Below are 11,661 nucleotides of genomic sequence, written 5' to 3' on the forward strand. Positions count from 1 at the left end.
TTTCTTGAATTAATCAAGTAGAAAAGACAATTCTCTATGATCATTACTATTTTACAATTGTTTGATAATCAAATTGTGTTAGTTCACTCAATGTTTACAGGTTGAAGAGAACTACTCATTTTTATTTTACATAAACAGTAAGTAATGATTTTTATTCCTCATTCAAAGAAGAAATCAGGGTAATATGCATTTCTTGATTTTTCTGTCTTCAATGAGCAAATTTGTAAGTATGTTAAAGGTCGAGTTTCGGTCAACTAAAATGTTTACCGAGAAGAAATGTCATGTTTAACTTTCACAGAAGATACAGGAGAGTTTGACTCCACGAAGTCTGGTTTTCTCCAATAATCTTTCTGTCTGTTTTAAACAATCTCATTCTCTGCCCTTGACTTTGATAACACCTTACATCACAAACCACACCTCTGATCTGGTCCATCGACCAATCAAAAAGCTCTCAAATGACCCGGAAGTCGACCCATTTAAATGTGGCAACTTCCCAGTCTAGCTGTTGCGCTCAGGAATGAGTTCAACATGGGAGTTTTCAGAGCTTGAAAGTTTTTCCTGGAGAAGAGTTCCAGACTTTAACTCTCTGAAGAGAGTTAAAGAGTTCAGAGTTCTTGGATGCTAACGCAGGCGTCCAGAATGCTTCTTGAATGCAGGATGCAGGGACGATTTTGGGGATTATAACTTCTGTTTGGATAACCTCGCACGACTCTCGAAGTATTTTAGCTGCTCTCAACGGAGACGCTGAAAAAGTCAAAGGAAGGATTCTATACCGACGCTGACCTATCGTCAACCAGGTAAAAGTTCTACTTCGACCAAGCGTACCGTGACCAAGCTAAGAACTGAAGGAGCGTGCACGTTTCTGGTCAAACAGATAAATTCCCTCACACATCTCTCTGTAAGATAAATCTCCATTTTCCATCTTAAACTCTCCTTTCTCCTAAAATCATTACAGATATTTTAGAAATATCTGAAGCAAAGTTCTCAATCACCGCCGTGTGATTGATGTCTGCTGTTTCTGCTGAAAAGTGAGGACAATCGCCGTATTGTCCCACTTCCTGTGAAACTAGCCATGTTATTGTTTTCATATTTTGCCAAATTAATGTAAATGTTTGATGTTAAACTTTGATTCTGCAAATAAATGACCGCATTCATTTTGATGGGTCAAAGGTAAATAACGTCTCTCGTTACTTTTCTGTTAAACTCAACGCACGACATTTACACAGTCAGAAAAATGAAGAACTCGCGAAAAGTATGAATATATCCTGCATATGTCATACTACAGCATTTTGGCTACCCTTGTGGTTTTTAATGTGCTATAGAAATAAAGTTGATTGACTGATTGATAATTCAGTTTTCATGTGTTCGAAAGTGGGAAAATTGTGAGACAATGTTGGGAGTATTGACCAATTAAACCAAATTATGACTGATTGCATGCAAAAAAAAAAAAGTATAAATTGCAAACAGACATAATTAAGATATGCAAATGTCACAATCTATTGTCAGTACGTATTTATAAGTGCATAAAGTAAAGGATTTGAGTATTTCTTCCATCACTGCCATCAAACACCATCAGATCCTGAAGTGACAGCAGCAATTGAGCTCACATCTCCGTCAGACCAGTTTGTCCGCTTCATCTACCAACACATCAACTGGAGCACAAATGACTGCTGCTATTTCAATCCTACTCCTCTAATAATGGGGAACATTTGTTCAGTAAGAGGTGAAAATCATTTTAAATATCAGCGTGACTCACAACTCTGTGTCTGAGTGCGACGGCTTGTTTCTCTGCAGCAGGAGGAAGTGTCATGCTCTTCTACTTATCTGCTGCAAACACAACTCCTACAAAACGGTCCTTCCTCGGTAAGTTCTGGTCAGTGAAGGGGAACTCTTAATTATGCATTTGGAACATAAATGAATAGGCTTCTTGCTGTGAAAAATATCACTGAATATTTACAGTAATACATATGGTAATTGGACTGTACTGATATAGCACCTTTCTATCTTACAGATACTCAAAGCTCTTTCCACTTCAATCTGTGCCTCATTTACCCATTCATACAGCTCTATACTAGATCTCTACAAAGATAATTGAACAAATCATTCTAATGAGACTAATTAGTGCTTCATCACATTCAGACACTGATGAGACACACACCGGAGGCTATGAGGGGTTCAGTGTCTTGCCCTGAGACACTTCGACATGTGACTGCTGGTGGATTTGAACCCCCAACTCTTGCATTGGAGCACGACTGCTCTAACCACTCAGCCACAGCCGCCCATGAAAATACCACACAATAATAAGATATTTGGCCAAGAGGAGGTTTTCTGATTCTTGGTGACATGATGACAGAAGAAAGCTCCGGCTCAATGAGCAATCCTGCAGACATCCTGCAGTGGGACTGAACGCAGCTCAGAGAGGACTTGGTGTCAATCAGACCAGTGTGGTGGCAGCAGTCCAGGCCAAACAGGAAGGAAGCTTAGCTCGATACCAAACTTCCTGACAACCCCACACAGACGCACAATGGGAGTGCCGGCCCCTCAGGACAGAGGGTGGCGTGAAACGTCAGCAACATGCTGTGTTGTTCATCTGAGCTGGAAAAATGTGTTTTTGTTCCTGTGATGAGTCAGCAAATTGACTCGGAGCATCTGGGTTAGAGCCAATAAGAAAACTGTCTGAAATCAATCCTTCAAACAGGATTGATGCAATGCAAAACAAGTTGTCCCATTTATGGAAGGACAAAACTTTATTTTACAAATGATTTTTGTGACATAAAACTGGCTCTTTGTTTCTGAATGAATTGTGTAAGCTTGTCTTCACCTCACCAGTGCTTTTATAAGTTTTAATTACTAAACTACAAATTCTGTGTATGACATTTTTTCTATTTTTATCAAATGCAAAATAATCTAACAGACTTTAATGATTGTTTTTCAGCTTCTTACTGATGTCTGTTATTTAGGTATCATACAAGACAGCATGCCTCAGAAATATTCTCCAACCTTGTCAAAGCCACAGCATTGTTCCTATAAAGTGATACAGAGCGCAAATATTTGAGTCCCTGCTGGTTTTTCAAGTTTACCCACTTAGAAAGAAATGAACAGTGTTCATTTTTTGTGATTTTAATCAATTCACATTCTTCCACTAGTTCTGAAGTCAGGTCTCAGGGGCAGCAGCTTGAACAGGGAGGTCCAGACATCTCTTTCCACAGACACTGCTTTCAGCTTTTCTGGCAGGATTCAGGTTTGGTTTGTTTGTCATATGCAAATCAACACAAGGTCAACAATGCACAGAAATGCTGAGGACGAGAAGAACCACTTGACTCGTTAAAAAAACAAAAACAAAAAACAACAAGAAATATCAAAGCATGCAGCAAAGATATAAAAACAAAGCGCCAAAAGTGAAAAAGAAATACATCAACAGTGTGGTTCAGTTAGCGGCGTGGTCTTGCTGGCAGTGTTAGCAAGTCCTGTTAGCAGCTTGATGATAATAATGACTGCAGCAACTGCCCTCCAAGACTGCCCTCTAGAACCGGGTCTGGCAGACAGAGAACATCCAAGGTTTTCCTGAGAGTTTGGTCCATGCAGGCAGATGGAGGATAATGGAGACTGCCGCCATGACAGGCCAGAGCCTGAGCCAGAGGTGGGAAGGGTGCCGGGAACTCAATCACTATGGCAGGATAGCAAGGCACAAAACACACAAAACTCCAAAAGTGTGTCGCAGTCATACCCGTAGTGTGGGTGTACAGTGTAGGTGCAAAAAAGTTAAAACAAAAACAACAGGAACAAAAAAAGATTAAGTCGAAGTGCAGCTCCTGTCAGTGCGGCCTTACTGCAACGCACGTGACGTCACACTCCAAAGTGTTCCCAGGCCAACCGAGAGACATGGGTCCTGGGTCTTCCTCGGGGTCTCCTCCCAGTCAGACATGTCTGAAGCACCTCTCTAGAGAGGCGCCCAGGGAGCATCCTTACCAGATGCCCAAACCACCTCAATTAGCTCCTCTCGATGTGGAGGAGCAGCAGTTCTACTCCGAGTCTCTCCTGATAACTGAACTTCTCACCCTATCTCTAAGGGAGAGTCCAGCTACCCTGCAGAGGAAACTCATTTCAACCTCCTGTATCCACGATCACAATCTTTCAGTCACTACCTAGTTCATTACCACAGGTGAGGGTAGGAACATAGACCAACTGGTAAACAGAGAGCTTTGCCTTAAAGCTAAGTTCCCTCTTCACCACAATGGACTGGCACAGAGTCCGTACTACTGCAGACGCTGCACCTCTCTGTATGTCAGTCTCACGCTCCATTCTTCCCTCGCTCATGAACAAAACCTTGAGATACTTGAACTCCTCCAGTTGAGACAGAACCTCACCCTCGACCCAAAGAGAGCTTTTCAGACTGAGGACCATGGCCTCAGATTTGGAGGTGCTGATTCTCATCCCATCCGCTTCACACTCGGCTGCAAACCACACCAGTGAGAGCTGAAGATTACAGCATGATGACGCCAACAGGACCACATCATTTGCAAATAGCAGAGAAGGAATCCTGAGGTCACCGAAGCAGAACCTCTCTGCTGTGATTTAATATAATAGAATTTAAAAAATCAAGTAACACAATATACAAGTCACAAACTGATTTGTATGTTACTGAGACAAAACATGTTTGATCCCCAAACAAATCAAGACTTGAAGGAGAAATCCTTGTTGGCAGTACAGCAGTAAGATGGTTCTTGTAGCTGGTTCAGCAGGTTTGCACATCTTAGGAGGTGTTTAGGCCCACTCCACTTTCTACAAACTCCCCAAATCCTTCCCACTTGGAAAGTCAAAGCTTCGACTCCCTCCACAGATTCTCTACAGGATTGAGGTCTGGAGACTGGTTAGGTCACTCCATGACTTTAATGTGCATTCTCTTGGCAGTACGTTTTGAATCACTGTCATTTCTGAAGACCTATCTACAACCTATCTTCACTGTTCTGGGCTGATGGATTACCTCTCCCCTTAAATTTACAGCACTCGGCTCCATTCATTGGCCTGTCAATGTTGTAACTGTAGCAAAAAACCCCAGTCCAAAGCAATAATGTTTTCATCTCTGTAAAGACTGTAAAGATCATATTCTTCCCAAAAGGCCTTCTTTAAAGCCTTCTCTGAATCATTAAGATGTTCACTGGCAAATTTAAAACAGGTGTCCCATCTTGAGCAGAGGAACTAATGGTTTCTGCAATGTGTGCTGCTGATGAATGAGGACTTCAGAAAACCCAGTGGACCAACATGACACCCCAACATCACCAACTGTAGAAACTTCACACTGAACTTCAAGCAATTAGGATTCTGGACCTCTCCACTGTAAGAATTTACTGTATGTATAGAATATAGGACTTCTGGTCCAGGCACCCTTTAACAGGTATTTACGTTCACGTAACCTGGACCGGCCTCATCTCAAACATATATAAACATGTGAATCCTTATAGCGAATTTAATTCCTGTCCTTCGGAGAAAAACATGAAGAATCCGTAATTTAAATACAATTCTGTAACGTTTATTGTCAGTTTGAATAATAACAACATGAAACTTACGGCAAATATGGAATATAAATGAACAACCAACGGTATTATTTTATAAAGTAAATTACGTAAATCTGAAGACTTTGAGAATGAGTTTTGATTCAATTTGGACTAAGGTTCTTAGCTCTTAACGTTAAAATTTAGATAAGTTTATCTCAGATTTGTGAATTAGATTATCTAAACAGAGTTGGCACGTAGAGTGGTTCTCTCATCAGAAGGAAGATGCTTTCGTTCTACCGCGGAGATGTCCATTCTCATTAACACGGCAGATGCAATGACCTTGAGGCAGGAGGTTCACGTTTTCACCCAAAAAGGGATGTTTCTTCTCGAGACTACGTCTCATCCAGCAGTGTGCATCACTCCTCAGGTGTTAGAAGTTTTAGGACTTTCTCTCCATCTCTTCACCAGGACCCATGGCTTCCATCATAGCTGCTTCTCAGCGAGTCTCCTTTCAGCTGCCCTCTGCTATGTGGAAAATGACCACTCATTCCATCTGCTCAGCTCAGCTGCTGATCAACTTTGAGACAATTTTGTTGTGATATGGCGCTATATAAATAAACTGAACTGAAAAGGGATGAAAGAAGCTTCCTGTGTTAAGACAGAATGCAAGAATCTGTCTTCAGAAAGGGAGGGGATAGGATAGACCTAGACCCTATTTACACGGACATGATGGGGGGAAACGTGGGTTTTTTCGTATGTTAATTAGAGGAAAAGATCTGCGTTGACGCGGTAGGATTTTGGGTTTACATGCATCTGGAGGAATCCCCCCCACCCTCCTGAATCCGCTGTAGTTACCATGCCGGGTCGTTAGATGGCGCTGTGAATTTTGTACCTTCACCTAATGTGCATGTGTGCTGCCTCGGCACGCTCCTTTCCTCTGGGCTAAAAGCTCAGCTAACAACATCTTAACAACAAGTTAAAGCTGGATTTTGGATGAGAGTCGACAGAGTTGACGCCAAGCGGGACCGCTTCGTCTAACAGCTCCACACCGGTCGCTGAGTGGACCAGAACCGAATCGACAATGATCATGTTGGACTTTACTCCGTGATAATCAGTAGCTGTACAGCAGGTAAATCAACATTCTTAATAATGTTTGCTTGTGTTTACTTTGATCACACAACAACCAACTGAGTTTTTATTTTTATTTTTCCTGAAAGAAGAAGGAGCTGTCCTCCACCAGGCGGACCGGTTCTGAACGAGGCTCGGCCCAGATGAACTGCAGGAGGACGTCGAAGAGAGAGAGATGTTGATGAACTATTTATTTAAAATTCCCCTCAGTTGTTTTATTAAATCCAGTTAATATTTAAAGCTGCATTAATCAAAGGAGTGACAGCCTGAACGAGCCAGATGGACAACGTGGGACTTCCAGGATGAAAACAAGAGTCCAGTTCATTAATGTAGTTTACAGTTAACTTGTTTTTAATAGTGTGTTCAGTTTATTTATCAGTGTTTATGTGACATACAGTTTGTGGTGTTGAATAAATAAATAAAAATTAAACCTGATGTCTTCATTTTCAACTTTAGTGTTCACGTTATATGTTTAGCATCATTTTAAATTTGAATTACATAATGTCCAGATAGCTTCATTTAGCTCAGAGCTTCATTATATTTCAAACTAAAGATAAATACTGTTTATTATTATTAAACTGTTGTTATTTAGCACATTTATGTTATAGTGCAGCGCGACGTGTGCACGTGCCTCGTTCTATAAACAGTGATATTAGAACTGGATCAGATTGTGTCTCTTCCAACACAGATGTTGGTCACAGCACCTGGAATCTGACGTAGATTAACTACGAGATTAAAATATATTCCATCAGTCGAGGTTCTGAAAGCACTGTATCCGCCGCCATGTTGATAGAAATATAGTGTCTGTCCACGCGTGCGTGTGCGCATGTGGTTTAACACAAAGCCTCAGTGGGAGATGTTTACATTATCAGCGGGGGGTCAGAGAAAAACCTCCACTCTGGAAGGTGGGTTCAGAAACCTCAGGATTCAAAGAGGGGGGCCACTGGTGTCGAGTAAATGATCAGCAGAACCACAGAGAGAAAGGAGCGGATTCACTCAAAATACATGCTGTGTAAACGGCCCCCTAGTGTCTCTGAGGACATTTGTCGTTGTTAAGGTTCTTGGAAGGATGAACGCTACATCACTATCCTCCAGACTCTGGGACCTTGATTTCTAAATGACGTGAAAATTTACTTTCATCTGAAAAGAGGACATTGGACCACTGAGAGACAGTCCAGTTCTTTGACTCCTCAGAAGGTAAGACGCTTCTGATATCTCTGGTTCAGAAGTAGCTGGACATAAGGAAAGTGACATTTGCAGCTCATATCTAGGATTGGTCTGTGCATGCGTTTCCGATATGGAACTTTATCACAATATTCTAATTTTCAGAGACACTGAGTTTTGCGTTTTCATTATTTGAAAGACCTAATGAACAAAATTACAAGAAATAAAGACTTGAAATCTAAAAAAGTTAAATCTGGTCCTCTGGACATTAAAAAAAACAAAACAAAGCAAAACAACAAAAAAATCTAGAAACGTTTCGTCTTTCATCCGAAAGATTTCCTCAGTCTGAGGTGCTGTATTCAGCTCAGTCTTCAGATCCCAAAGATCCAGTCCCCCGGCACAAACAGAGTAATGTTGTGTATGCTGTTCAGTGTCAGGAGGGTGATCAGTCTTACATCGGGGAAACTAAACAGCCACTGGCCAAAAGGATGTCCCAGCACAGAAGATCAACATCATCAGGCCAGGATTCTGCGGTCTACACTCATCTCCAGGCCAGCGGTCACTCTTTCAGGGATGAAGATGTTCACATCCTGGACAGAGAGGAACAATGGTTTGAGAGAGGAGTAAAGGAGGTCATCTTTGTGAAAAGAAACCGTCCATCATTAAACAGGGTGGAGGCCTCCGGGTTCAACTGTCCCCCTCTTACAATGCTGTGATTGCTGGTATCACTCAGCCCTCTGTGAACAGTAAACAGCCATCAGGTGCTAATGATCCATTGTTAGGCTGATGGTCCTTCTTGACCATGTGATCAGCTGGTTTTGGTTGTCAGCAGCAAAACTGGTTGATCCACTCTGAGAAGGTTCTATTTAAGAGACTGAGCTGAAAACAGCACCTCAGACTGAGAAAGTCTCTTGGATGAGAGACGAAACGTTTCTACATTTTTTGCTTTGTGTTGTTTTTTGTTTTTTGAATGTCCAGAGGACCAGATTGAACTTTTTTGGGTGAGAAACATGTTTTAAATGTGTGGAATTAAAGCAAATCTAGATGAAATGTTGCTTTTTTTTTGTGCATTGGTGTACATTTCTTTTGCGCACAAACACGCACGCGCGCACACACCTACACACATCGTTGTGTCCCCCCCACATTACGGATGCTTTTGACGCCCTTGCGCTCCGTCATGTCTCAGAATTCAGGCTGACGGCAGCTCAGCTGATCTAAGACCTTATCCAGCGTTTATGCCTTAAAACAACACAAGCTCATTTACATCAAGAGTGATATTTTTGGAGGGTTTTTTCCCTCCTCCCCATAAATCAGAAGAAGAAGCATCTTTCCATCTTCTCTGCCCTGTGCGTGCGTTGAAGTGTTACGTAACATGCACGGCGGCACTGCGTCAGACTCAACACCTGTTTGTGCATTATAGAGATGCATCTGCAGGTCGCCCGTTATCCACCCAGCACCTGTCACACTGGCTGCGTGAGGCCATTTCTGAAGCCTACAGAGCATCAGATTTAGAGGCTCCTGACAACCTCAGGGCGCACTCAACCAGGGGTATCGCATCTTCGACTTCTCTGCATAATGGTATGTCAATGCAGGACATTTGCACTGTGGCTGCATGGTCAACACCCTGCTCATTCATTCGCTTTTATCTACGTGATGTGACGGCTCGTTCCATGACACATTCTGTCCTTAGTGTTACAGAATGAATATTGTTGTTTCATGGAATCTCGTGTAAACTCACATCTGACTGCATGCATTACAGTGTGAGATGTTGTTATCAGTCACAGGTTATGACTGTTGTTCTGGTTCTACTCGTAGAATCTGGGGTTACAGTACGAAACCAACGGTTTTTGTTGTCAGCAGCAAAACTGGTTGATCCACTCTGAGAAGGTGCTATTTATTAGACTGAGCTGAATACAGCACCTCAGACTGAGGAAGTCTCTTGGATGAGAGACGAAACGTTTCTACAGTTTTTCGTTGTTTTGTTTTTTGAATGTCCAGAGGACCAGATTGAACTTTTTTAGATTTTTCTACCTGGATTATTGAGCATGCATCAGGAAAGACTTGAAATATTTCACTCTATGTGTAATGAATCTATGTAATTTATGAGTTTCACTTTCTGACATGATTGACAAAAAACAAACATTTTCACGATATTCTATTTTTTTTTTTTTAGATGTACCTGTATAATGAGGTGAGGTGATCGTTGTTTTTGCACCACATGGGCACATAACTGATCTGTGGGAGGATCAAATACTTGATTTACTGCATGATAAACAAGTCAATTTTCATCATTTATGTAATGTTTTTTTCTGGTTGCATCTCTTTTAAAATTAAACTCTGCCCAAAGTATTAGAGACTGTTAATTTCTCTGTAAGTGGTCAAACTTAAAAACTCAACAGGGGATTAAAAACCAACTTCCACCACTGTATTTGTGTGTCAGCACTAACTCAAATTAAAATAGTCTATTCATCTTCTCTGGGATAGTTTAGACAACACAGCTGAGGTTTAGATTGTTGAAACATGATGGAAGTCAAAGAGAGAAGGAGTAAATTTAAAAAGTTATATTGCATCTTGCTTTGGAACAGAATTGATTGTCTGATTTATACAAAGATATAAACTGATTATTTTGAAACCTAATCTCAATTTTAAATTAAATCATTTCAAGCTCACATTTTCTGGATTTATTTCCCGCTCCTCAATATTATTTTCATCTTAAAAGCGATTAATTAATTAAAAACAGTGCTTTACAGTAAAGCCCCCTGATGTTCACTGCTTATTAGCTCAAGCATGGAGGATCCAGGGGTTTTAGGGGAAGCGGTGGTTCAGCAGCTCCAGCTGATAAGAGCCTTTAACATGAGGCCAAACATGATCTGTGGATGTGTCTTTTTTGACCAGCCCACTAACACATGATGCAGATCATGCAGACTCAGCTTTAAGAGACCGGCTCCCTGTTAGACAGAGGGACACAAGAGGTGTGAAACCTTTCTGCGACACACGCCATAATAAAACGCAGCTCTTCGTTACAACACGCTGCAGGCGGATCCTGCAGACCTCAGGTTTTGGGCATGTGACACACACGCGCGCGCACGCACACACACAGCACTCACTTTGTGCAGAGATTCAGGAGGCAGCTGAGACGCTTTGAACAGCTCTGCCACTTTGCTGCAGGACAGAGTTCCCGGAGAGTCCGCAGCCTGGCACAGAGCATGGAGACCTGAGTAAAACCTGTGCTCAGCTTCGTTCAGGGACACCGAGCTGCCCCCAGACACCGCAGCGCATTCCTGCTCCATCCCGGGCCTGACGCGTGGAGGAGCCACCGGACAAGCACTGCAGCCCAACGCGTCCTGCTCCAGGCTCCCAGCTGGGCGGGGTGCGCAGTGGTGAAACCCTGGAGACACACCGCCCGGTCCGCGCCCCTCCTACTTGTAGCAGTACCACAGTGCGCCTGGTGGGGGCGACAGAGCTCGGATAAATAAATAAATAAGACCCTGATTTATTTTCTACCGCAGAACAAATATAATCACCTTCATAGTGCAGGTTTTACAGTTGGGTCATTTCAGAGCTGTGCAAAACTAAACATGTCGTCATGACAATAAGAAAATAAATGAAACAAATTATGATTAGAAAATGTTTTTGTTTTAATGTGATTGTAGAAATAGTTGGATTTCGACTCTGACTAAAAAAAACTTGCTTAAATGTTCTCTTTTGCTTTTGTAACCATAAAATACACATCTTAAAGTATTAAAAACATCTAACTAACTCAATTGTGCTATGTAAGATGTCAGAAAACTGGCAAGGTGAAAAAAAACAAACTATTTGGCCAAGTTAGCTGCAAGGCCATCTCTTGAACCACTGCAAACACTAGAGATGAACA

The 11,661-nt window shown here is 41.9% G+C and overlaps 1 protein-coding gene across 1 annotated transcript in view; it reads right to left on the minus strand.

The window, feature by feature from the left end:
• The window catches only part of reps2 (RALBP1 associated Eps domain containing 2), a 44,748-nt gene extending 33,671 nt beyond the window's left edge, over positions 1 to 11,077 (minus strand). The window contains exon 1 of the mRNA XM_037674375.1: positions 10,895 to 11,077. Within this exon, the coding sequence (XP_037530303.1) occupies positions 10,895 to 11,077 (183 nt within the window). The remainder of the gene's footprint in view (positions 1 to 10,894) is intronic.
• Between the last annotated feature and the right edge of the window lie 584 nt (positions 11,078 to 11,661).

Source organism: Nematolebias whitei, chromosome 3 (genome assembly GCF_014905685.2).
Source record: "Nematolebias whitei isolate Nwh7 chromosome 3, NemWhi1, whole genome shotgun sequence".
Classification (NCBI taxonomy): Eukaryota; Metazoa; Chordata; class Actinopteri; order Cyprinodontiformes; family Rivulidae; genus Nematolebias; species Nematolebias whitei.